General features: G+C 38.3%; 1 protein-coding gene across 2 annotated transcripts in view; it reads left to right on the top strand.

The window, feature by feature from the left end:
- RIC8B (RIC8 guanine nucleotide exchange factor B) overlaps nt 1–25,587 on the top strand; it is a 37,557-nt gene extending 11,970 nt beyond the window's left edge. Inside the window, exons 3-11 of one of the 2 annotated variants that reach the window (XR_012830909.1) lie at nt 2,570–3,178; nt 6,258–6,352; nt 11,053–11,206; nt 11,550–11,645; nt 14,204–14,348; nt 14,497–14,641; nt 16,921–17,040; nt 17,140–17,348; nt 24,474–24,511. Coding sequence is in view for 1 of the 2 variants with exons in the window: in XM_075706870.1 (XP_075562985.1) it covers nt 2,570–3,178; nt 6,258–6,352; nt 11,053–11,206; nt 11,550–11,645; nt 14,204–14,348; nt 14,497–14,641; nt 16,921–17,040; nt 24,474–24,585 (1,476 nt within the window). In the remaining variant the exon portion in view is untranslated. Of the gene's footprint in view, nt 1–2,569; nt 3,179–6,257; nt 6,353–11,052; nt 11,207–11,549; nt 11,646–14,203; nt 14,349–14,496; nt 14,642–16,920; nt 17,041–17,139; nt 17,349–24,473 lie in introns of both variants that reach the window. The other variant, XM_075706870.1, reaches the window with a different exon arrangement.
- Nucleotides 25,588–27,732: the final 2,145 nt, after the last annotated feature.

Below are 27,732 nucleotides of genomic sequence, written 5' to 3'. Positions count from 1 at the left end.
AATTTCAGTGGGTATTGATTAGATCAGATAATTAATGAAGTGATCCTTGGTATTTAAAGTCCTAGAAGAAACCTGCAGCAATGTTGTTAAAAATCAGATATGTTTTTGTGTTGTATTTATTTACTGATAAGGCAGTCTGTCTGGCCCAGTATGTCTTTGAAGTGTTCATTCAGCATCTTGGTTTGGGGAAGGCTGGTAACTTGGCTCCTGGTGTTGCCAATACGGTACTGCTACACAGTTCCTGAAGAGAGGGAGAGTCCAGTTGGTGAACCAGCTGTTGAATTTGGGTAAATTATTACAGACCACCTTGTAGCAGCTGATGTCAACAAGGAAGACTATAACTGCTAAGTCTAATAGAAGTGTGCTTAAACAGGGAACAGAATAAAATGGCCTTTTCCTGGAGGTCTCTGAACTGTCCATTCAGTTCTGTGTTACTCCTCAAAACCAAACAGACTTCACAACTGTTGCTTCAGCTTGCAAAGCGAAGTTAAGTGTATGGAAAACTCTCTTAACAATAGAAACAAAATTCTTGTAAGAAGTTGAGCTGTGACCAGGTAATTTGGCTGTGGATCTAGACTGGTCATTTTTTGTTCCCTAGGCATTTTTAAAAAAACACACTTCAAAGATGCCACCTTCAGAAACATATAGTGCAGGTCTAGCATACTATGCTCAAGTCAGGGGGTTGTACAGATCTGTGGGAACAGCATTAGGTTAATGTTGAAGAACTCTGAAAACCTGTACTTGAGTATCTTTTTCCAGGTACTTGTCTATGAAATTCCCACAGTACGTACCTATGTGCCTGTACAGGTGGTCAAATGTGGGGTTTTTACTGTTGCAGTGTTTATAATATTCTGACAAAGATTTCTCATGTTGTGTGTGTGATAGTAAGAGGTGGAGCTCACTCCTTGTTTTCAAACTCTTACTGAAATTAATCTAGTCAGGGCTGTGGAGATGTAGTCAAGATCTTGGTCATCTGGGTGGTGCTTTTGGGTGGGCTTCACCCCAGGAGAAGCACACTAGAAATCATATTGTGAGTTCCTACTGTCTGACTTTGTTTACAGATTGTCTTTTAACATTGTTGAAGACTTTTGTTGTTTTCTCCCTTATTCTTTTGGAGTGTCTGTTCTAGATTTGCTTTAGACTTAACCTTTTTTCTTTATTTTGGCTTTAATTGTAAGTGATCACAGTAACAAAACTTGCTTGGATGTCCCAAGTGGAACTTTTGTTTTGAACTTTGGGTCAGGGTGATGGGCTGCTGTGCTCCCAGCCTTTTTGTTGTGGTGGTGGTGAAACGTGCCATTCCAGACACCGTTCTCCAAGAACTATTTTTTACTTTACTAGTATTCCTATTCTTTTTTTAAGTAACTTTCTTATTGACATATACTGCCTGAGACCACAGTATGAATTTCAGGTCCTAAGCGGACTTCTGCACTAGGGCTAGTCAACTCAGTTGCTACTCTGGCTTCTTTGGTAATTTATTCCTGTCAGTGGTCAAGACACAAAGCTTGCGGGGGGGGGTGAGAAGTGGGGAGGAACTGTGTGTGCTGTGAGGTACAATCCAGTTTGTATTGCCACTTGTCTGGGAACTTCTTTGTAACTATACTTCTGGCTCTGGTACCCACGAGTAGTAGTGTTGTGCTGAGCTTAAGTCATAAAAACCATATGGAGTCCTCCCCATCAAGCAATCTCTTCTGTCCTCTCTTTTCTCCCTTTTGATTGATCACGATTGTCCGTTTCTGTCTTGTAAAAGGTAATTCTTCTGTAATTCAGATGTTACTGTTCTGACCTGCAGATTCTTGGAGTGTTGTATTTTCTCATGCTGCATTTATATGATTAATGTTTACCCCTGCAGTCATGTTGCTATAAAGTATCAGTGAAGTATTTTGAGTTCAAGAACAATCTGTGTTGACAAAGCAGTAGTTTTGCTAGTCTGGTAAAACTGCTACAGCCTAAGTCTTCCAATAAAACTGCATTATGTTTCTATGTCAGAGGTAATATTTCTAAGCATCTTACTTAAGATGGCAGAAGTCTGTAGACTAGGTTGAAGTGACAACACACATTATAGCTGTTACCAAACATGGAGTACTAATTTTTGTATGTCGAGCAGCAGTTATTTTGGTTTGGTTTCTTTTCTCCCAGCCTCCTGACTGAAACAACCTCAACTTATAATTTTGCAGGTGCCATAGGTGTGACTGTTCTACTTTGATGCATTTTTAAAACCTTTCACTCCTCTTTAGCATTGTTACTCTGGCTACTCGAGTTTTTAGTCCTGATACTGAGAAAACTTCATAACTGGCAATGGCAGATAGCATCTGCCATTTTGGCTTAATGCTTTTGCCAGTGTTGATGTATTTGGATTGTATCCATGAAGAAAACTGCTTTTGATGATCTTTGGAGGTCTTTTGCAGTAGTTTATGTTTTGAAGAGCTAATACAGAATACCTAGTTTCTCAAGTCAAGTCAGCTGAAAATTCAGAAGTTATATAGAAGCTTAGCAAAAGTAGTTTCCTATTGCCACCAATATTTTGATGCTAAAACTGTTCCTTTTTTGTTTGTTTGTGTTTGCATAGAAACTGTGTGAGGGAATTCTAAACATCCTTGAAAAAGACACAAAAACTTCATGTCAAGTTGCCTGCCTGGAGGCCCTCCGGATTCTTTCCAGGGACAAGAAGGTTTTAGTGCCTGTAACCACGAAGAGGAACATGCAGATCATTATGAGGCTAGCAAAGCTGGGCGCTGTGGAAGATCCTTTGGAGAGAGTGTCTGAATTTCCTGTTATAGTAGAAGCTTTAAAATGTCTCTGTAACATAATTTTTAATAGTGCTGTTGCACAGAAGCTCAGTTTGGAACTGAATCTTGCAGCTATGCTCTGCAATCTTCTGGAAAAATGCAAGGAGCAACAGTTCGTTGATGACATTAAATGCTTTGATTTGCGTCTCCTCTTCCTCTTGTCGCTTCTGCACACAGATATTAGATCGCAGTTGCGTCAGGAACTACAAGGGGTGCAAGTTTTGACTCAGGCTTTGGAAAGTTCCCTGAGCGTAAGATGGACAGAAGAATATAAAGCAGCAGAAGATCATGACAGGCCTCCTCTATCTTTGCAAGAGACAGATTGCGCCATTGAGGCACTAAAGGCTCTTTTTAATGTAACACTTGACAGTTGGAATGTCCACAGCAAGGTAAGGCTTAGTTAAAGTGTTTTTTAAGTTGGTTTTGTTTAGCCTGCAAGAACCCAGAACCAGCAGGTGGATACACAAGAGGCAGTTGTTATCCAAGCCCCAGAGCAACCATTTAATACTTAACTTTTGCTGCTGTAATTTTGATGGAATATGATTGCATTTTTCAAAATACCAGCTAAGGTAGTCTTGAAATTTTGTATCATAATTTCTCTATGTGCAAAATTAGTCTGAGAAAATTTGTCTGTTTGAATTCTGATTGTGTCATGTATTGATGATCTTGGGCTTTCAAGAGGTGTTGAATCTTTAATACTCATTGCTTTGAATACCAAAATAACTTTTTTGTTCTTGTTACTACTTAGGCAAAAAATCTAATCCATACATTTTCTGTGTAATGGGAGAATAGCTTGGATTATAATAATGCAAGTTAGAACTGTATGTTTTCAAATAAAAAAAGGAAAGAAGACTATTTCATAAGAGTCTTAGATTTCCAAAAGAAAATAAATGCTGTTTGCTAATAATTATCTGGCTAGGAAAAACTTTTTAATGTAAGTGTATCAGATGGCTACATCTCTGGAGATTGTGGGCTATCGCAATAGGGTAATAATTAGAGCTGAGAAGCCTCCCTACTTTTCTTCTGTTTTTCTGGGCATGATGATAAGCGCATCAACTCTGATTTTTAACAAATAACTCTGAAGAAAGAGTGGTACTGTTTTTAATATCTGTATCTCCCATCCTCCCAACACCAGGTTTGGACTTAAACATGATCTTTTAAGATGAGGTCACGTACGAGAACCAAATGCCCTTTCATTGTTATGTCTTATGACTAAGATTTATCTTGGTTTTTTCATTATAATATCAGATCTATTTTTTTTTTTCTTAGACAAAGATGCTTCCTATGTGTTGCATCCCTAAATTTAAAAACATAAATGATAAGGATAAGGTTTTTTTTATTGAATAACCTAAGTCTGTGCTACAGTTAATAGACTTGTATAGGGAATCTTTCTTTTTAGTCCACATCATATTGACTCTAAAACAGTGTTGTTAACTTTTCACTGCGCATTGTAAATACGCAGCATATAAAGCTAAGCAGAAGTTTACTGTAGTTAAAACTGACAGATAATTGTTCTCTTTAGTGTATTGGACTAAACAGCAAATAAGACATTAATCATAACATTAAGGAATGTAAAACTTGAGAAAAGTCTGAAGCTTAGTCTTTGCTTTAATGTCTCAAGGATACACTGAATAAGAAATCCTGAAATTTAAGATTGAGTGAGTGGGGGGAAAAAATCAGAGAAGCTAATACTTTGAATTTCAAGGAAATACAAAGAAAGCAAGGGACTTTTCTCTTGTTTATATTCCTGACTTAGACCTTTACTGAAAATGTCTTTAACTTTGTCAGAGAAAGTTCTTTGTATAGGCAAGTGATTGTTTTGGAGGTAGAAACCTGAGCGGAGAAAAATTACCTGAAGTCAAGCATGTAACACAGCTATATGAATGATATGAATGTTTGCTAGTTCAGAGTTTGAGAAGTACTATCATTGCGATTAAGTTCTGTGTGGAGGAAATTATGTCAGGTGTTAAGTTGGAAAATGAAGCTATATTACATGTTCACCTCTTGAGAAGTGGGCTCTTGAAATCTGGATCTTGAAGTTGGTGTGCTCTTACAAAATACTGGTAATCTTGAGAGATTAAAAGCCCAGTTTACCTCAGATAGGTGGGAGGGAGGTGGCACACAGTTGTGGCGTTGCCTGATGAGGTTTTGTGTGGCTGCTCTCTGTGGAACGAGAGGGGGTTTGTCCCACAAAACTTTTCCTCCCTAAAGGGCGCAAGCATGCAGCTGTCAGAAAAATTTCCTTCAGATTGAAGGAAATTCTGGTGTTAGTAACCTTTTTTTTTTTTCTTCGATGAGAGTTTAAGACATTCTGGGATGGGAGAAGCTTATTTTGTGTTTTGAGATAAAGCTTATGTAATGACTCTTTACTAAAAGTTCCTAAAAGCAAGGAACCTTTAAATTAAAGAGCTCTTCAGTAGTTGTAAACTGTCAGCCAGATATGTTAGGTGACATTCTGCTTAGCAAGTTTCCCTGTGGAAATATTAATGATCTGTAAGAAGAGTAAACAGCATGTTAATGAAGTGGGCTGAAGATGCAGAATTTGAAGAGATTACAAACAGTAGACAGGAAGGAAAATAAAAGGAGAGCAGGGAGGTTAGGCATGTGGGTAGAAAACTGAATGAGATCCATCCTAACGGGGAGAGAACCATTTAAAACACCAGTATTTAATGACTGGAGATGGTTTCAAAGTAGCAAAGCCAGACAAGAGCCGCAGGTGGTACAGTTGGCAGATTTGGATGCTGATGTTACAAAAGATGCATTGGGGTGCTTTGTGCTAGGTCAAACACACCAGAAGATACGATGGATGCCAAGAAGAGCTAATGAAAAAGGATGAGGACAATGATACACACAGGCAAATGATTGCAGCTACGGGTGTACTTTTGTGTGGCTGCTGTCTGGTGGGAGTTTGGAAGGGGGAATTGCTTGGAGAGAGCAAAAGTAGGGCAAATAAGGTTGCTGAGAGTAGAGAAGTTGTTAATGAAATGGAGAAAAGGTATCAAGGGAACAGAAGCAAGTGGATTAGAAAAGGAAACAGACTGGGTGGGGGAATGAAACTGTTGGCAGCAAAAGGTCTAAATGAGGAGGCAAATTAAATGAAGAACATATGTAATCTAAATGGATGAGGAGGCGGCCGGCTGTAAACACAGGAAGGAAGATAGTAGTGGTATGTTAGGAGCAGTGGTATGGAATTGAGCAAATGCTTGTAACAGGGTTTCCTGGTAGTGAAGGCTCATTTAACTGGAAAAAAGCAACTTTTACCAGGCCTAGTTAAAAGGCCAGCATATGACAGTTACGTTGCATTAAGCATTCAGTGAACTCTTAAGGTACAGTCCTTTTATTGATAGGGATGGATGTTATGATCTAATAGGTATTTTCCATCTTTAATTTTTATTATTCTAGTGACCTGAAACCCCCACTTGCAATCTTCAAAATGAAAAAATATCTTCATAATTTATATTTATATAGACTGAATCTCATCAATTTCGTTACATGGCTGCCATCCTTCGACACTGCTTATTAACCACGGGCCCTACTGAAGACAAAACTGAAGAGTTGCACAGGTTGGTAGAATTGCAGAACCAATCTTTTAGAAGGTTATTTATTTTTTAAGAAAATAGGAAAAAAAAATTACTTTGCCTAAAATCTAAAGTGGAAATCTGGGAAACAATGAAAGCTATGAATTTTGAGTAAAATATTATTAATCTTTTTGGTGAAAGCTGTTTGCCTGAAATATTGTTTAAGCATGTCCACTATTCCAGAGGGAAAGTGGCTAGCATGATTGTTATTTTTGATCAATAATAATGAAGCTGACCTTTTTGAAATCTGTTTTGTGTGTGTGTAACTGAGGATGAAAATACATATGGAAGTTCTAGGGGCAGTGCAAATTGGAGTGGAATGCAACTTCTGTTGTTTTGCACAGAAGCTGATGGATAAACTGCATTTTGAGATTTTTGTATGTAACTTTTGCAATTCTGATGGATTGGGATAGAAGTAACAAGTTGATATTTTATCTCCAATAGTTCTAGGCAGCTTTATTAGAAGTACAAATACCAGTTCCCTGGTAATGATGGTTTGGGGTTTTTTGGTTTGGTTTTTTTTTTTTTAAAGATAACTGAATCATCTTGTAGTTTTAGGTGCGTTGGTTCTTTTTCCCTCAGTCCTGCACCCAACTGTTTGTTACGTATTTGCAGCCAATAATTAAATCAAAATTCAGACTATTTTTAGTGAGGTGGTGGTTCTCTGTTCAGTATTACAGTTTTTTTTTTCTGTGACACCCTTACTTTTATCCAAGTAGGTCAGCTGTTCATGGGGCCTGACAGTATGGTAGCTTCAAACACTACCCCATGTTATCTCTCAGCATTGAAAATTAGTGTTGCTGTTTTCTTCTTCAGAGATGTCCGTATATCTAAGTGTAGGATCTTTTGAAGATCTTCTGAACCAGCAGTCTCCAGGAAGAAGGATATAGCTTTTCACACCCAGCAATCTTGAAAGTGTTAAATGAACTTGATTAAAATCTTGCAAAGCTTTTAGAGATCAACAGTCTTAGTAGGTGAACACTGAAATCCTACATCAGAGCCCTTCTCAGTTGGCGCAGACTAGTTTGGAATAATTTAGGATACTGCCACAGTAGTTGCCATGACTAAAGTTAGTGCTGAGTGTGTCCTAAAAGGCAGTCAGTGGTTTCTCTTTGCTGCTGCTTATGGTGGATGTTTTGCACTCTCATCCTCCTTTAAGGGAGGGACTGGTGGGAATACGTTCCCCACTGCTGGGAAAATGGAACAGATTTGGATAAATTCAACAACTAAAGAAGACAGAGATCGGCCTTTAGCATTTAGGTTTGTACATAGCCAGCAAGACTGCCTGATATTTTGGTGAATTATTATACAGCTGATGCTGTTTCTGTGAAAACATGTTCTGTTTCCTTTTCCAGGAATCTGACTAGTCTAATCGCCCTGTAAAATTTAATAATCTTGTGCTACTGCAAAAGGATGCATGTTATGCAGGTTCTTTTGGTTTTAGCTTTTGATGCATGTTATGCAGGTTCTTTTGGTTTTAGCTTTTGCAAACACTTGCAGATGAGATCCAAAAAGGGCTTTACATATAGAAGTAAGCAGCTGTGGAGAATGCGTAGTATCGGTGTGATTTCTGTACTTGCTTTTTTCAGTCAGAAGGGATATTTTGTGTGGAGATCTTGCCCACATGGACCTTATGGAGACACCAAGTCAAGGCAAGGATTCTCCATAATTCTGAGAGGTGGAAGCAGAAAAGAAATAAGGATGGTTATCACTGCCTTGTGTCACTTCAGTTATTTCCCTGTCTCCATCAGCACTGCATCAGTCTTCCTGTTATGCTGGGAAAACAACTTTCTCCCTCTGTTAGCCAACTGTAGCTGGTTTGTTTAGCTCAAGTTGATAGAAGAAAGAATGCAAGTGTAGTATTGCTGCATGTAGTATTCAGTCTTGATTTATGTCATACTCGGGGTTTTTTTGATGTGCTAGAAGAGCACTGCACAGGTTTTGACTTTTGTGATTCAAATATTTCAGCCCGTTTGCAGAACCTAGGTTTTGTCTTTGCTACAGGATGCAATAAAAGCTGAATAATTTAATATGCTTTTCCACCAAGACTATTCATTGGAAGGCAGCTCTGGAATAGAAAAGGTATAGTCAGAAGTAATGGCCCTGCAAATCCTCCGAGGGATCAGGAGCCTGGATCAGAGGGCCCCACTTCAGTCCCCTGATGTATTTGGTCAAGCAAAACCTTCATTCCTGACAGGAGCTTCAATAATGAATGAGTAAACTTGTGTTAGTGGTCTATAGCTAACATAGCATAGCTAAAAACATGAGGCTGTGTCGTCGTTTGGGCTGTTCAGCATGCTGGACTTTGACTGTGCAATCTTTATTGCTAGAGATGAGGTGTGAGTTGGAGAGCAGAGTGCAACTTCTCGCTCTGCTTTCCACATGGAGCCTATCAGTAAGGCAATTACAAAACTAATGTTAAAAAAGGAATAAAATACAAGCAGTGTTGAATGCAGAATAAACTTTATGAAGCATCAGGGAGGCATAAGTATATTTCTTAGAATTGCTCATCACTTGCACTTCTCAAAGTTTGTAAATCTGCAGAATGCGAGATGCTTAAATGAAGGGTTCAGACAGGCTGTTAAAGCACATTGTATGAATGCTTGCGCTCTGAATGTGTAAGCTGAATATTTATTTTATGTGAGCATCAGGTGTTGGATACATGCCCTGAGCTGTGATGTACTGATTGTCAGTGTGACTCTATTTCTAATAAATAAGCTGAAGTTACCTATAAAAATATCTTAACTAATTTAGTACCTGGTATTGTTGTCATTATTGTGGTTCTGTCATGTCATTACTTAACGTTTGAATATGGACAGCTTAAAGCACCACATATTAAGAGTGAGTGCCATTTTTGCCCACTAACAAGGTTTTAATCAAGGCATTCAGCAGCTCTAAATAGGCCTTTGCTTCTGAATTTGCATATCAGGAGGGGGCTGGGAGCATGAGTGGGTGGATGTCATGTCCCAGTGATTAATGATCTCTAGGAAGCCGAAAAGGGGAGAGTAATATACACAGTATTTCTACCCCCTGGAGTAGGAATGCAAACACTATTGTGCAGATCTGTGCATAGTCACTGACTTCCTGGTAGCTGGAGAATTTCATACACTCCTCTACCACAAATAAAACTGTCAGTGGAGTGACAAAGATCAGAAAGCCGGGCTTCATTTATTGAAAAGAATAGCTCAGACACAGTGATCCAGAAAATTAATTTTGTAGGTGTTTGGGAACTTGGTTGTTTAATAAGAAACTGGTAAAAAGAGAACTTTTGATGAAAGGCATGAAGCCACCAAATTTTTGTTGCATTGCAGTCTGTTTTGTTTCTGACTGTTCCTGAATTATTGGAGAGGAATAAGTTCCATGATATAAAAGACATATCTTAAGCAGGAATTAGAAACAAAACAAAGAGAACAAGCTTTCCAAAAAGTAGAAGTTGTCTGAATTTCAATTGCTAAAAGAGCAAAAGGGAGATGGCACAATGTGGAACAGCCACCCAGTCTGATCAGACCAAAACCAGCATGTTTGTTAGAAATCCTGTTACGTTTGATTGCCATGATTTGCTTTCTCTTTTACTGATTCTTGGTTAGAATTGTATTAATAACATAAAGACTGAGGGCAGCTTCTAAGTAGGTATTATTAAAAGTGTTAAATGAAGTTGCTTGAACAGTTTTCTCTATTCTTGGAACACTTCACCAGTCCTTGAAACATCCGTGCTCATAGTTTTGTTGATAGCTTTGAGGTCTGTATATGTAAGCCTAAATAGTTCTGTAGTATTTCTAAATATATCCGTTTATAAGTTTTGTTGGGCATCAGCAGAAATAATGACAGAATTCTAATTTTTGCAGCATCTGTGTAATTTAGCCCCGTATTCAGGAAGATTACAAATGCAAGTCTGTATAATGAGAACAGGATAGGTAGCAAACTCAAGGGATGTGTACCACAAAAGAGACCCTTGCAGAGTAAGTTCCATCTTACTCCATTAAAGAAGAGAGAGGGACCTTGTGGTCTAATTTAAATCACTTAAGGGATATTTGGGAAGCGCTCCTCTTTGTGCTCTGTAGAATGCAAAGACTGCCAGTTATTGAAAGGTAGCGCTTGGTAAATAAGCCTGAATCTTTTTTTAATGTGTTAAAAGCCTTCTGGATTTCCTACATACTGTAAGCTAAGTAAAAATGAAAATATTTCAGGGGACCTGAGAAATTGCCACCACATCCCACTGTTATAGGAGGAGGAAATGTTTTCTGTGGTGCACTTTGTCACATTAATGACGGTAATATGGGTGTGTTGTAAAATGTTTTACGTTTCAAGGAGGAAAAAGCTCTGACAGCTGCAAATCGATGTGAGAGTTCCCCCTGCTGTCCTGCAAGATCAGCTGCTGTAACACACTGCTGGAAGCTGTGCCTTATCTACGGGATAGGGTGCTGTGGGGGCTGGAAGTAATAATGCACTGCTGCAGTGTAGCTTTTGGAGCTTTTGTCTTTCTTTTTCCTTGTTTGTTCCAAGAGCCAGCACTCAGGCGATAATGCATGCCACCTTCTTTAAAACCCAGGGAGTAGAAAATAAAGCATTGTTTGAGTTGCATGGCCTCTTTTTGGTTGCAGTTGTACAAACAGTTTATGGTGAGTTGTACTCTGGTTTTAATTCTTCCTTCCAGACAAATAATTAATTTTTATAATCTGTTTCAGCAATGCAATCAACCTCTTAAGCAATGTTCCCGTTTCTTGCTTGGATGTTCTTATTAGTCCGTCATCCCAAGAGGAAACAGATATAAAATACAATGGTATGAATATGGGAGCAATTCAAATTTTACTGGATTTCATGGAGAAAAGAATAGACAAGGTATGGACTGCAAAGATTCTTCACAACAGGGGCCTCTTTCCTTAAAGCAAAAAGTGCACATATGTAAAGCTTCTTACAAACCTTTCACACAGTATTTAGCACAAATATGGATGTCCTTGCTTCTAGATTGTGAAACACCTCAAAATTGAGAACAAATTCCTGTGACTATCTGAAGTGTACTTGCTTGTGTGTGTGTGAGGTTGAATGTCTGGCTCTTTGTTCTATGTATCTATGTAAAGGTCATGTTCTGGCTGTCATACAGGACTTTATTGAAGGGTTCGTAAGATTTGAAAAGGAAAATTTGCTCTTAAAAATATTTTATTTGTATTTGGTTTTATTTTAGGGAAGCAGCTATAGAGAAGGTCTGACTCCAGTTCTCAGTTTATTAACTGAATGCTGCCGAACTCATAGGAATATCAGGAAGTTTATCAAAGCTCAGGTAAGTAAAACATTCATCAAAATTTGAATATGAAGCTAATGATAAACCTTCTGAGGTTTGTACATCAGTGCAAGACACTGATACTTTAAAAGTATGAATGGTTTTGTATTAAATTACCCACAAAGTTCTCTGCAGTATTTTTTTCTGTTAGGTCTCTGACAACTGTCAGCTATAGAAATATTTTTTTCCGTCATGTAAATCAATAGATATTCTGGCTTAAGTTCCATGATACATTTTGTAGAGCTGTTAAATAACATTAGGGGTATTGTAAAGCTGTGTTAATGTGGGTCACCATGGATCATGTGACACAGGGGCAAAGAACTCAGTGAGGTCTGTCCCCTTACATGCAGCATATCAAAAAAATTTCAGTGCAGTTAATAACTTTGCAAAGCTTTGTGGTAGCCAGTGAGGCTACAGGTGTTTTGAGGGTTTCTGCCTGAGCTTTAGTTTGACCTTCAGCAGGCAGGCGTCATTGGAACTGAAATTTGTGTACCCAGTAGTGTGCATCAGCTGTTCTGTCAGAGTAAAACTCTGTCCCTGAACAGAGGCACACTTCATCACTTGGTCTCTTAAAAGAGCTGTTTAATACAGTACAGACCGTGGGTAGGCTTTTTACAGGAAAAAAGATTTCCATGCCATGCTTAAAGATCTAAAGGATCTCTATGGCTTGGTGGTTGGGTGCGGTGTTTTCTTTTTGTTCTGCTGTTTTCCCTTAAGCTGAGTGGATAAAAGTTAGAAGATCAGCACGGGAGAGACAGCTGAAACCACCTGAGAAATGTTCTTTTTCCTAAGCTGCAGTGATTTTTGGGTTGCAGCTTAGGTGCTGCTCCCAGATCAAAGCTGTGCCTGAATTCATAAACGGAGTTTATAATGGAAAAGAGCACATTTTGTATGCATTTTCTGCTTCTTTCATCTGTACCAGAAAAGTGGTTATGAGAAATTTAAGAAACTCATTCTTGGTGTTTATTGTTTTTGTTTACAGTAGTTCTTTCCTAGGATACTCTTCTAATCTGTTAAGTTAACAAAAAAAAAAAAAAAAAAAAAAAAAAAAGAGCTGCAGAGTCAAATGTTCAGAAGCTAGAAAATGAAGTTTGCATGTTTTTACAACATCACGGTGTCTAGGTGTCAGGATATAATTGCATGCTGTCACTTACCACAGGACCACTGCCTCATATAGTGCACAGAATGGATGGATGCTGCTAACTGCATGACCGGATGTTTGCTATTTTGAGTTATGCTCATTGTTAAGTGTTGTCCTGAGGCTTTATTTTTTGTGCACTATTCAAATTCTGATCTGAAGACAGAATGATTAATTTCCTCATGGACTGTCCTATGGCACTCATCACTGTATTAGTATTAGAATATTCTAAAAACATTAATTCATTCTTACAACACTCTGTGAAATGGCAGTCATGGTACTATCCCCATTGGGGAAAGTAAGCAGGGACAAAGTAAAATATTTTTGCTAATTGTTTGAATAGTTAGTTTGAGAAAGACAGGGTCTGTTTTTTTCAAAGTAGTGAATACTGTAGCATTCATTTGTTTAAGTATCGGTTCCCAGTGAGTCCAATTTCAGTAGTAATTGTGCAGTAATTTTGCACAGAACATGACATTTTTACATTAGCCACCTAGAATACAAAGGACCTGCAATTTCTTATGACAATCAGTGACATCTTTGGTTTCATTCCCTAGTAAAACATTGAAGATCCATAATTCTTATGGGAGTCTTCAGGCTATTAAATATTTCATATTATGGCCCAGATTTGTTTGCAGATCATATGATATCCTGTGAATGTGAAAAAATCAATGTAGGTTTTGAGTCTGAATGCATATGCACAAGGAGGCAGAAGTTAGGTTGCAAAACCAGCCATATTTCAGGCACCTCCTGCCTTTCTTGAGGGTTGAAGTTAACAATATGAGTGACATTTAATGAGAAAATAGTGTTTGAGGAAATGTTAAATAGTGTTTTCTCCACATTCTTTCTGAAACTTAGCTTCAGCTTTTAAAAGAGAGTTTTCTGGGAGAAGTATGCATTTGCTCTATACACATAGAGCCAATTTTTGAAATTCATGGTAGTAGGACTTGCAGTGTGACTTAGTTTCCTTTTTTTCACTGTAAGCATATTCATTGTTCTGTATAAATTACACATCATGTTAATATTGTAAGTTTCCTTAAGCTGGTATTTTTAGTGTTTTTGCCAGATATTTGAGCAAAACAGAAGAAACAAAGAACACCAGGTTACCGCTGCCTGTTAGGCCAATTATTTTGGGACACTCATTTGTGCTCTTAAACTCCTAATAGTTGTCTGGTTTTTTAAAGTCTGTGTTTGGGACTGACTACTATTCTGCCCAGGATGGCAGACCAGAAGGCCTGAGTATGTTAAGAAGCAAGAGTCATTACTAATGCAAGCAAGCATAGTTGGGTTGATTTTATTCCTTTTTTCCAAGGAGCAGAGCTTACAGTATTTTCTTGTTCTGTTGACTGTGTGTGTTTCTGCAAGGACTGGATAGGTATTCCCATGCATTCTATGCTGGTTTTCCTTTTTTTTGTGCTGCTAGGTATTGCCACCGTTAAGAGATGTATCAAATCGTCCAGAAGTTGGCACAACAGTGAGAAACAAGCTTGTGCGCCTTATGACACATGTTGACCTTGGAGTAAAGCAAATTGCAGCAGAATTCCTTTTTGTTCTTTGTAAAGAGAGAGGTAAAAATTACTACTTCTCCCTTTTATATAAGGTCTTGCCGTAATTAATATATTTGCCTCTTGCTGTAACTCTCGATTCTTTTAACACTATGCTGTGTTTTATTTTGTAGCTGAATATAGCTGAATAATTTTCTCTATCACTCTGCAGTTGACAGCTTGTTAAAATATACAGGCTACGGTAACGCGGCAGGGTTGCTGGCAGCAAGGGGACTGCTAGCAGGAGGAAGAGGAGATCATTGGTACTCAGATGATGAAGATACGGATACAGAAGAATACAAATCTGCAAAGCCAAAGTATAGTATTGTTTTCAATTCTGCATATCCTGTTGCAATTTAGATGTTTTGACATAATTTTTTTTGTTTCACCTTTTCTGGAGAGGCCAGTTTTGGGTTTACCTGTGCTTATATTAACTGCTGTATCCTGTTGACTTCATGGTCTAATTATTGAGAAACCAGCCTCTAATAGTGACCATCATATAGTCAGATGGCTGCAAAAAAACCAACCAGCCAAACAAAAAAATCGCTATGAGAATGATTTAACTTCAGTAAGGGGAACTATGTAAAAATGAAAACTTTTCAAAAAGAAATAAGGAACAAAAATGAGAAATGTTTGTGGATGGTCTAGGAGCAGTTTCAAGATGTATATTAGAGATTCAGAGTACATGTGTGTTCTCCATTTAAATGGATACTTAAAAAGCTGGAATTGTTAAATGAGAGTAAAGGAGGCTATTGGAGGCGATACTGTAGAAGAGTAACAAAGCAGGCCAAAAAGGTTTTGAATAGCAGCTTACTGGAGGCATTAAGAATAAAGAGAACCTTCTTCACAGGTTCATCAAAAGCTGGAAGCCTGCAGTATGTATATGGTCATTAGATGGTTGAGACGTAAGTAGGCAGAGAGAGGGGACAAGTCCGTAGCAAAAAAGCTAAACGAATTCTTTGTATCATTGTAACTATGAGGAAGTTTGAGGGAGGTCTCAGCTGGGACCCTTTCTTTACAGACTATGAGTCTGAAAAACTATTTAAAATTAAAGTATGAAAAGAGATTTTTGAACAAATTGAGCAAATTTTAGAAAAAAAAATATAGTAACAAATTTAGCAAGGATGGCTTTTGCCCCAGATTTTCCAGGAACTGGCATGAAGTTGCCAAACTACTAACTATTGTTTGTGGGGTATATCTCTGTAACAGAGAAAATAAAGGTGTCAAATGTGGCTTAAGGTTTTAAGCATGACTTTGTAGAAAAGGAACAAACCAGTAAGTCTAGTTTCAGTCAGATTGCCTGGTACTAAAATTTTCCTAAAGAATCAATTAAGTCATATAGGTAAATGCAGAAGGAGCAAAATAACTTTTGTAGAAGTCACACCTCAGGAATCCAATATACTTGTTTGAAGCATTTAGTGATCATATAGAAGCTCTGTCTGTTGATTTTTATTAACTGTAATTGATTTGGTGTTAAAAGTTTCCATTTGTCATGTTACATCTATGATTTGATGACATTTTAAGTAGGTTCTGAAATTGTTGATAGTGGGCATCTGAAGCATGTTATTTTTCCGCTTTACTCTGTTTTCCTTGAATTACACAGACATGATTAGGTATATGGCAGGGGGTTGCGGCTCACTGGAAGATTCTTATTAAGGAATGCAAATGGAAGACAGGATTAAATGTAGGAGAAGTTACAGGAATTATATTGCTTCTATGTTAAGAAAAGAACTCTAAAACAGGAGGTTTCTTTTTCATTTCTGCACTCAGGATTTTTTTTTTCTTGTTCTTTTGTCTCTGCTCTTCTTTCAAAAGCCTAACATTCAGTTATATTCATATGACATCTATTTAGTTATAAAAGCTGACACTTAAATGAAATATTGAAGGCAATTGTCCGTTGCTTTATGCATCATTTTCTGTATTGCTATTAAATGTTTGTGATTAAACTGCTTGAAAAGGTAACTTGCCCTGAAAGTGTTCTTTAAAAATACTTACCTGCTTTTGTTACTTACCACTTCTGCATTGCCATTCACTTGTTTTAACAGTGAAAATAACTGGCATTGTAAATTCTCAAAGTAACCTTAATTTGGTTTGAGCAAAAGTCGTCATGGGAGGTGAATAGTAAACTAATTCAATGGTTCTTCATGAATAAGAAAATGTAGCTGGGACCTGTCTATATTTTTTTAAATTAAGCCTGTACAGCATTAATTGCAAACACGTATCTGTCATTCTGTTCCCCATCTATGTCATTATTACTAATTACATTGTCATTATTACCATCATTATTCCCTTGCTTTCAAACTGCTTGTGTATGGGTTATAACATAACGAGTACCAGTAGAATGTGCATTTCTGAGTAGCTAACAAGAAATTAATGCAGTGAATCAACAAGATAATATCAAGATTCACGGGGAAAGGCTACAAAAAAGGTATGAATATGAATGTTGGCTATTTATAGTAAAAACTTTCATGTGCAGTTCAGACAGTGTTAGTCTTGGTTTCTGTTAGTGTGTTCCTCTTTCCTCCTATCAAGAAGATAGACAATTTACATACATATTTCTATAGAAATGTAAACTGTATTGTTTTTCCACCTCCAGCATTAACCTTATCACTGGTCACTTAGAAGAACCAATGCCCAATCCGATGGATGAAATGACAGAAGAACAAAAAGAATATGAAGCTATGAAGCTTGTCAACATGTTTGATAAACTTTCCAGGTATTGTATTATAGCTGCTCTTGAAGGAGGCAGCTCATATCCTGGCTCCTTACTAAGGTCTACTGCTTCAAAATAGTGCTATAATCAACTTCTTTGCAGGATTAGGACCACTTTAACTGCAGAGAAAAAAGTTTAGCTCTTCAAAGAAGAGTGATATGTAACAGGACTTCAGAGGAAACCTCTTTTGGAGAGGATTGGACAGAATCAGGAAGATCTGGTGGTGAGGGGACCTGCCTCCTAAATGGATAGGCTGATAATAACGAAAAGAATTTCTCCTTTTAAAGTATGGGACACAACCCAAGCCCAAGGCAAGTGTACTCATTTTCCCCAAGTCAACAAGCAGCATCTTACGGTAACTACTTATGTCTGCTGCTTATATGAAGAATAAATATGGTGTGAAAATAGTTGTCACCAGAAGCAATAGATTATATAATAGAGCAATTAAAAAGGACTTTACAATTAAGAATTATTGTGGATTTATTAGAATAAGTGTGAACTGGATTACAAATGAGCCTTTATAGTTTGTTTTAAATGACTGAGATAATGGCATAAAAGAAAGTGGTACTTACTGTGACATAAAGGTGTACATTATTGATTATTTTTATTTTATAACTTTCTACATACAAAAAGGGAACAGACCTGTGCTGTTAGTGATAGCTTTTTTTGTCTTTCACTCACTATGCCTCGAATTTGCTGGTTTTTCTTCCACCATACTTATAGCCATATTGGAGTGATTGCTTGTAGTTTGTTTTCTGTGTAAGCAAAGTTTTACATTCTTGAGGAACACTTAAGGTAATACTAATTTACCATTGAACTGAGCGGTAATAATTTAGGTAAATATATAAGTGGATCATTCTTCAAAAGTGGGAAAACTCAGCAGCTGGAAGTGCATTTGTGTTTTGTGAGAGTCTGTAGATATTCAAATAACAAGATCTATTGAGAGAAATTCAGCAAACCAAGTATTTTTACATCTCTATTAAAGATTAGGAATACAGCAAAAGATATGGGAGAATCTGGATTTTATATTAGCTGACAAAGACTGAATTTTAAGTGGGAGCGAAAGCAGGGAAGGATCTCGGAACAACTGATCTGAGACTGTCAGTGAAGTAATTGGATACTTTTTCACATTATTTGCATGGAAAGCAAGTGTAGTATTTTACAGTCTTTTTAATAAAGAGAAGAAAATGCAACGCACATGTAATCTGAATTGAACTACTATGTAAAATGGAATGATTGCTATGTAAGCTAGAGAATTAAGATGCTGAGCGTTAGGGGTACCACAACAAAATGACTGAACAGTCTAAAACTTTTTTAAAAGGAGGATTGAGACCGGAGATAGAGTAAGACTGAAGACAAGTCAGTCGCTATCACTGTAGCAGTTACACAAAAAGTCCAAATGGCGTTACTGTAGCATAAGAGCCTTTTCAGTTTGGAGGATTGGAGACACCTGCTGTGTTGCCTGCTAGGAACTGACAATAACTAAGCAGCTGGTGCCCTGCGTCACTACTTATCCTCCTGGCCGGTAGCGTTACTTTTACCTTGGGCTTTCTGTGTCAGTCACATCCACCTGCAGTTTCTTCTATAGTACTTAGACTGCACTCTTCAGGGCTGAGACTCTCTTTTGTTGTAAGGTGTTTGTTTGTTTGGTTTTTAGTATCGTGATTACTGTGGGACAGTGTTATTGATGTGACCCCTTTAGGTGCTGTGATAACATGAATAAAATCACTTGACTGTTCTTCCCACCCTTTTTGTTTTACTGAAAATTGGGGGGGGTGGAATGCTGGCAGGAAGGAAAAAGAAAGTAAGACTCAGTTTTGGGAGGCTGTGGGATGTTTTTAGTGAATGTAATTGAGTGCAATTGTGGGTTTTGCAGATGTTAAATAAGATGGGAAGCTGCCAGTCTTGTATACAAGAAGAGTGAGTTAGTAGCATGCTGATAGTAGTGGGAGTCCCTCCATGTTTTTGGAATTGAACACTTCTGCCTCCAGCTTGAGCCCTTCGGTGCTGGGAGTTTTCAGAGACTTAAATCTACCAGTAGAATGCACTTCTTTCCCCTGGGTTTGTAACCTACAAATTTAAACCAGAGGTTGCTTTGATAGGAGTCTTCAGCTGATTCTGGGTTTTTTAATCTTGCTTTGAGGCAGACTGCTGGTGGCAGGTTTCCTACTTCTGCTGGTCTTTGTTGTTGTCACTGTAGGAGGGGACATGTACCATGAACTGAGCAGTCTCAGTTTGGTGCAGTGCTTTGCTTATAAGAGGGGAGGAAGTTGGACTGGGAACCAACAACTCCTTCTAATCTTGAATGATTTTATGTAACTTTATCTGTGTAACTTGAACAAGAGCTTAGAGTGGACTTGTGGGATGTACAGCAAAACCAGTTTGCTTAGTATACTCGTATTGTCCCAGAAATGGAAGCTAAGCTTTAAAGAGCTAGCATGCTTTTACTGGAGAGAGGTCTGGGAAAAAAAAAAAAAGTTGAAGGACTGACAAACTTGCTTCCCTTTCTGACTGATGAGGATAATCAGGCCAGTCCGTCACTGGGGTGTTCTAGATTTGGCTTTGACTGGCTCTGTATCATTTTTGAAAAGTTAACCTGATGATGGATTGAGCTCAGAAGACAAATTTGCAAAACAATACTACTTCATTGGAAAGCTACAGCCTTCATTAATGGCTGCTAACTGTTTACACTGTACCCTTTGTACAGGTTTATTGAAACTATAAGTAATAAAGTGGCATTTTCTCCCTTGTTCCATAAGATGCCAGTGGATTTTTGCTCTCCAGGTTTCTCTTTATTTTCAGCATTGGCACTGAAGAATTGAAACTGCTTTGAGGTGATGTAAAACTGACCCATGCTTTTGGTCATTTCAGGTCTTACTTCCATAGTTTTTCTATTCTGTTAGGTTGTTGGTGTTTAGGCCTCTTCATGGGGTAATTTACCATCGACAAGGCTAAATTAAAATGAATCACTCAGTTTTGTTTTATCAAAATGTATGGAGGAAAGCTGAATATTGTTTGTGAACCCATTTCCCCTGCTCTAATATTTAACATAGACTTGGGTTCTACAGAAGCTTTTGTAGAAATTAATATTTTCCTCAAATTTGGCTGAATGAGATTACTTTTTAAAATCTTTATATACATTTATATATTAAAAAATATAAAAAAAGTATAAGTGTAAATGAAGATGAAAAATCTTGATTACTGCAGCTCTTGGGAGATGTAGATGTTACTTAGATAGTTTGCTGGATGCCTGAACTTGGCCCTGAAGTAACTCCACAGGCTTCGTCTGCAGTAAGGGTCAATACTATCTTGTTGATTCACTGAGAATTGTTTGGTGACTGTAAATCAGTGTCTTCTATATGTGATGCACACCTTTGATCTTTGAAAAACTCCCCAAATCTGCAAAAAGATTTAACTCAACCTTTCGTTTTTTCAAAATACCAAGTTAGCCACCTTAAATCAGCATTGTATAATATTCTGTCTGTTTATATCATAGAGTATTGGAAATACTCCGTGTTAATTAAAATGTCTGGAAAAAATGCTAACATTTTTTCTATTATAAATGGTAGGTAGAATTGTGTATTAATTGAGTAATTTAAAATGTCAGGATGCTTTTTCCAAGCCAACCTTGCATTAATAGCAAGAATCCTTTTGCTGATGAAATGGTCTCCAATTATCACAGCTTGGGTTTTGTTGTACATTGAACAGAAGTCAGCAAAACGAGTATGTAAGAGAACCTGTCTAAATAAGCAACCATACTCATTAAAAACACAAAATTAATCATAGGATGAATGAAGAAGGCAATGTTACGTAGATTTTTTTTTTTCCTTCCCTTTCTAATCATAGAACAAAGTAATGTTACATGAAAGGATCGGAACTATTATGTGGTACTCAATTATAAGGAGGTGAATAGGTCCCTAACATGCCATTTTATCAAAGGAGCAGACTGGTGTTTACATGATGGCTGTTTCATTACAGACACCGTCATTAATTCCATGTGTCAATACTGCCCTATAGCACATAGAGCAGAAAAGAAAGAGTTACCCTTCAAAACAAGAGAATGATTTTTGAGTCGTTATCAAGCTAAATGGCAAGCAGGAAGCTAGAACTTGTATAGATATATTTGAAGGGACTCTTGGGAGATCTGGAAGTGGAAGAAGAGAATGCATTTTACCAACTGTTTAATTATGGTGTGTTTCTAAGTACACTTGAATAGAATGCTTTGTTTGCATTAGAAAAATGAATGTTGCAGGGAGGTGTATTTGAGTATATGAGAGGTCACATAAGGATGTTCAAATATCTATAAATATGCACACTGTGTACTTGTATATGTCTTCATGGATGCAGAAGTATTCCCGCTGCCACCTACTGGGCTGAAGCGATCGCTGTTCTGCCCTGTAGATGTACCATAAACATCTGGTTTCTGGATAGTGAGCTGTCTTCTGAGGCTATACGTGCCAGTTTCTGGTGCTTCCCTTGCCACCTTGTATCTCACCTTAAACAGGAAGCACATCCTCAGCTGACCCAACTTGTCAAAGCTGTGTAGGTCTCTAAGCAGCCAGAGCTAAATGGGCAAATAGCTGAGGCTGGCAGAGCTGCGACCGTTCATACCAGGTGAGGATCAGCTCTGTGGGCTCTTGTGTGCTACTGAAGTTAGCTGAGTGATGCCTCTTGCACTTCTACCCAAAATTCTGTTATTTAGCAGATAGTTGTTCCAAAATTCTGAAGCTAGGTTTGTAGGCAGCCCAGATCTTTTCATTTGTCTCCCTCTGTATTTGTCCTCTTTGAAAAACAGCAGTAAGCTTGTGTAGTGTTCAGAGCTTGCAATCAAGTATTCACTGATGAAAGGATGCCATGTTTTATACCATTTTAGGACTAGATTATGGTTAGGAGAAAAATAGGCTGATCCCTGCTTCTCCTCCTCCATCTTCTTTTGGTGGCCTAGAATACTTCTGTCTTCATACAGTTCAGTTTTACTGGGTAGCATTTGTCTGAGGAAGGATGTATGGAGTTCAGCCTCCTAATACAGAGAAAGAACAAGTTCTGGAGTATATGTAGCAGGATGTAAAAATGAAGCATGAAGAGGAAGTTGAAGAGAAAGAGCTATTTCTTTATAAGTGACAAATGATGAAATAGAACTTCTTGCCAATATTCACAGATATCTTATAAGTATTCTTATGTGCGGAGAGGGAGATCCCCATAGAAGGGGACCTTGGGACCTTGTTTTCCCATGTTTCTCTTTCCTTTTTCTTCAACTGTTTCTTTATCCTTTACTAGCCATTATAATTTATTTATTACCAATAATAGATTGTAAATTACTAGTAAATGATGTGATTCTATGATTTCTGGCTGCAATGTTAAATGTTGCAACCTAAGAGTATGCGGTCTGTTTTTTGAAACAAAATCTAAGATCCTCTCAGCTTAGAAGGCAAGCAAAGGTGATTTTGTTCTTTGTGGCTATGTTTTTACTTCTAGGACTTAAAAAATATGAGCAAGGACTTACTCTTCAGGTTATTCTTCTCCAAAAGTAAGTGTATTAGATGACTACTGAGGCTTGAACTTGAGTAAGTGGCACTGAAGAATTGTTGCAAGACTGATTACAAATTTCGAAGGACACTTGTTTTGTATTACAGTGTTTAAAGTTTAAAAGCCAAAAAAACCCTTAGATGTATAGGGGGGTTTCCTGTGAAAAAAGTCTTTGCTATTAGATGCAACTCCAAAGCACTCTGGCTTTGCCTTTGGAGGACCCCTGCAGCAGGCAGGGAAGGTTCTGGTCCTGTTCAGACACTACATCTGCAGTCTTCATTTTTTGAGCCCTTTCGAATCTGGTTTCAAGTATTCTTTTGATCTCTTCTCGCATGCAGCTCCAGCAGGTACTTGAAAACTTAAGAGTGCTCTCGTTTGGGCAGAATCTGCATACTATAGATCACATTGCCTGAAGGAAGAGGACTTGCTGTCAGTCCTCAAGTATGGCAAGCTATCTCCAGTCTATTTAAAGATAGATCCTACTCTTACACACACACACAGGGGCAGAGTCTGGCCCGTGCTCTTCAACTGTGGTCATTACAAACCTCCTTCCCTGGCTGCCAGCTCCCCACCCAGAGCTGGTTAGCCAAACTGCAGCAGTTTCGCCAGGTCCAGTTTCTCATGTTTTGAAATGCCACAGGCAGTGGGATCTATGAGCTCATCACTGTATTATCTGATTGCCACATCTGCGCAAATAGCTGCATTTCTCTTGCTGGTCTCTGCTCTTCCTGAGCAGAAAGACTCTTGGAGACTTAATTCAGCTGCTGCTTGACTGTACAATGCGGAGCATACGCATGCCATATAATTCACATGTTGCCTTTCTTGCTGTTCCTATGGTTGTATTAAGGTTAGATTGCCAGCTGCGTACAAGCAATTCCTGTCCCTTTTTTCAGCAAAGGTAGTAGCGCAGACCAGGCAGAGAGCTGGTGAAATGCCACATCATTGAGTGATGAGTGTTTTATTGTCTGTGGCTTGGGAGGGTAGTATATGTGTGTTAAATCAGCAGTTTTACTGGGCTTCCTTTAAAGTGAGGGGTAAATTGACATCAAGCCTTGGCTCCTTTATTTAAGGTGACTCCTGAATATTTAGAGGTATTCCCCATTATTTTTTTTTCAACAGAAAATCAAAATGTTATCTTTGCCCTTACAGCTTTTGCCATAATCCACGTATAAATGAGGTGATAAAAAGTAAGGATTAAATAAATCTTTGCTAATACTTTTTGATTGGCTTAATCAATAATTAATCATCTCTTAGATGAGGCTGTAGCTTGTGGAGTAGATATAATTGGATTAGCTGCTGAGAGGCCTGTGGAGCTTTGAAGAGATTAAAATGGCTGTCAATCCTGTAATTAAACTGCCACAAACAAAAGCAATAGTATTAGAATCAGTCAGCTTTTTTTAAATGAATCAACAAGTACTTACACACCCCTAGTAGTGGTGTAGGCAGAGTCTGTTCTCGTAACCGACTTATTTCCTTCAACAAGATGAATATCTATCAAATCATTGTTTTAATTGCCTGGGCATATATTGGCCAGCATGGCAGGTGAAATTTTAGGAAGAAACGGCAGTCAGAGAACTCTTAGAAGGAAAGCTAGTTTGTGTATCTAAAACAGTGAACCTGCTCCTTGTCTTGAGCCTATTAGGCACTGACTTTTCATGGTGTCTTTAATTGCCTAAGTAGGTTTGGCCTACATGAATGAAGTCTTTATCTGTCTGGCTCTTCCCCTCCCACCTATTTTGGAAGGTTTTTTGTTCCTCTTTCTTCAAAACAGAGGGCTTTAGCAGAAATAACTTCCTTTTAAAGGCTCATTATGTATTAAAGCATGTACTGTATGTGACTGTATTATACACATGTGAATTGATATGTGTGCATATGCTAATATATATTCTTTTTTTTTAAATCTCTTACAGAGATGAGCTTATAAAACCAATGGGAGTGCGGCCGGATGGCACAATGGCTCCTTTGGAAGAAGCAGTCAGCCAGTACCATACCAACAAGCAAGACAGTTCAGATTCAGACTAAAGCATCACCTGCTTCACTCTCAATTCTCCTCTAATCCACACTTTTACTTAGAGCCACGACATCTTTTATGTAGGCATTTTATCCTCACATTAGCCAGCATCACTTTAACTGTTCTATTATTGGGATATTTAAATGATGGATCCTGTGGTATAATGTCTGAATTTTTATTATGTCTGTTTAAAGAACATAGCAGTTTATTAGTTTATGATCTTTATTAATTTAAAATTAAACATATTTCAAAGGGATAAAACGTGAAAGCCCACAATGTAAAATAAAATACAAACACTTTAATTTTCCAGAATCCTGTTTTCTGAACTCTGTAGCTTTTCCCATTCTTGATATTTTACTTTTTTGTATTGTCTTGCCAGTCCCTCCCTTTATATAATTGTAATTGAAGAAGAGTGTTTGCTTAATGGCATTAGGAGCAGAGGGTGTTTAAACTTAGAAGTCTGACTGACCTCATGAAGCTGCTTTAATTGGCATTCAGCAGTGATTTCAGAGCTACCCTTTTTAAAATGTCACTGGATTTCTTACTGCTACACACTTCTGTGGTTAAGCTGCTGCTTAAGATTTTACCAATGCGTCAGTCCCTGACTGCTGCTAAAATTACCTTTAAATTGGGAACAAGATGATGTATGTTCTGTGTCCTCCCCGCCTCCCTCCCCTCCCCCGTTAAGACCACATGAATATACACCCCTCCCCACCCCCATCTTTGGTTAAGTAAAAACGTCCCTATTCAAAACAGCATTCAAGTATGTACACTTAAATGTTGCCATGAATGGGAGTGGACTAAAGTGAAGTGTATGTGCAAGTGTTTTTACTGAATTGGGGCCTACTTTTGGAGATTAACAGGTATGCCTTACTTGAAGGGAAGTCAAACTAATCAACAAAGAAATATTTCCTTTTAGGGAGAACTTAGGAAGCGATGGGATAGAGAATGGGAAGGTGGGAAGGAGAATAAAGTGTCACTTTCAACTCTGTACTCTTTCAAAACAAAGATTAAAGTTTTAGGCGTGCTGCACTGCTGTTGTCTCTTTGTCTGCTTGGTTTCTTTCTCTGTGTGTTTCTCCCAGCATGAATTACATGAAGAATGATCCATGTCCTAGTTTGTAATTCCTTTTTTTTTTTTTTTTTTTTTTCCTCAAAAGCATACACATGCCATTCCTTGTGAACCTTTTGGAGGTTGGTGAAGGTTCTCCAGTTTGTTTCCGGTGACTTGATGCTGGTTCCTTGAACTAAGGAAGATGGTGTTCAATGTCCTTGTAAAGGGAGGACTTGGTATGGAATCATACTCTGGTTTCCCATGTGAGGAGCTTCCACAGATCTCCTTAGTCTTCTGGAAAGACTAAAAAGAAATAATGCACTGCTGTCCTCTCAGCAGTAAATTTGTTTTCCCAAAGGACAGTGCCCAGCCATAGCAATGCCCTTTTTTTTTTTTTTTTTTCTTCCCCTAAAGGGAACTTATGGACATTAATTCTATACATCTCTGTAAACAGGGACCTTTCTGAATGTTAAAATCATCGATGTTTTGGGTTATGACTTGACTTGGGCTACATTGTCTGCTGCATCCACATGGAGCATCACAATTTGCATAGGGGGAAAAGGAAACCAGCTACTGTTTCCACACAGCAATAGCTAAAGCAAAACCCATCAATGTATTGATAATACAGTAATCATACCTGTTACGTATGAATCCAAAAGGGGGAGGGAGGAGTTGTCCAGGAGCAAAAAATATGCTTAGCTGCATCTAAGCTGGGTCTCAAAAATGTAATTCTGGGTTTAGCATCATCCACTAACTACTCTGAGCCCAGCACAGGCCAGTATTAAATGCACTGCAAGTGCAAAGAATTTATGAACCCTCCCTGAGGAGCAAAACTTAACGAGCTCTGTTAATGAGGAATTGAGTCCTGTCTGGGTATCGGCTGAGGCTGTTTCCTGGGGCAAGAGAAGCAGTTATTTCGGTAATAGGCATCTATAAGGGTTGCTATAGAGGGATGAGTACAGAGCATGAAAAAGAGCAAAATCTCAATTTGTTGCTTTACAAGTTGTAGAATGTGCTCCTACAATTAGCTGGCTAAAGAGATTAATAAAACAATGATGGCTCCAGGGACCTCGTTACAAATGGTATAGCATGAGGCTTTTGTGGTCTGGCTCCTGCCAATTGCAACAGGGTAATGATAGTTGCAATAAACAGTTCTTCTCTTTAGTTTATCTTGGAAAATACATGCTTGTAGTAGGTTTTACAGACATGAGATGCTGTTTCAATTAAAAAGAAAAAAAAAAAAAATGAAGACCAAGCGTAAGAAGGTTCTGCCTGAATCCTCTAGCTCAAGAGTGATTTTCATAATTAAGGTGCCTGTAGTGGGAGTGCAGGTTGATCTAGTTAGTAACTTCCACTAGTGCATATCCCAAAGCATCTCTTGTTCCAAGATGATAGTTTGTGGAAGGGGTGCTGCAAGATTTTTGGCTTATCTTTGAAATGTAACATAGGTCCATCCTTAGCTGCACCAGCTGGAGATCTGGGAAAGTCTTAGAACAAAGTTCCTCCAACACGACAGTGCATCTGCTTCCTTGTGTGCTGTATGATGTTTGTTTTCTTTTCAAAGTAACCATGCCTGTGTTAGGATTTCTCTTAACAGGAGAAAAGTAAAGTGAGTATTTGGTGGGTTAAAAAAAACATAAAACACCTCCCTGGAATTGTTTCTTTACTGTGAAATTAGGATTTGCTCCCGAGTTTATTTTCAAAGCTGAACCTCCAAAATTGGAGGCTTGGGCAACTGAACTTTATTTAAACCGGCAAACTGGTCAGCGAGCCCAGCCAGTTTGAGGAATGCTCTGTCCTTCCTGCCCAACAGAGCACAGAGGTGCCACATCTGCGTTTGAACAAGCGTCTGAAGTTCCTGTTCAGACGTGACCATGAGAATCTGCTGCTGCCTACAGCGTTTTGATACCTGGTAGTCTGAAGCCTGGAGAATCATAGAATCATAGAATGCTTTGGGTTGGAAGGGACCTTTAGAGACCATCTGGCCCAACTCCCTGCAGTGAGCAGGGACAGCTTTAACCAGATCAGGGTGCTCAGAGCCCCGTCCAACCTGACCTTGAATGTTTCTAGGGATGGGGCCTCCACTACCTCTCTGGGCAACCTGT

Source organism: Pelecanus crispus, chromosome 1 (genome assembly GCF_030463565.1).
Source record: "Pelecanus crispus isolate bPelCri1 chromosome 1, bPelCri1.pri, whole genome shotgun sequence".
Taxonomy (NCBI): Eukaryota; Metazoa; Chordata; class Aves; order Pelecaniformes; family Pelecanidae; genus Pelecanus; species Pelecanus crispus.
This window is presented reverse-complemented; position numbering and strand designations above follow the sequence as displayed.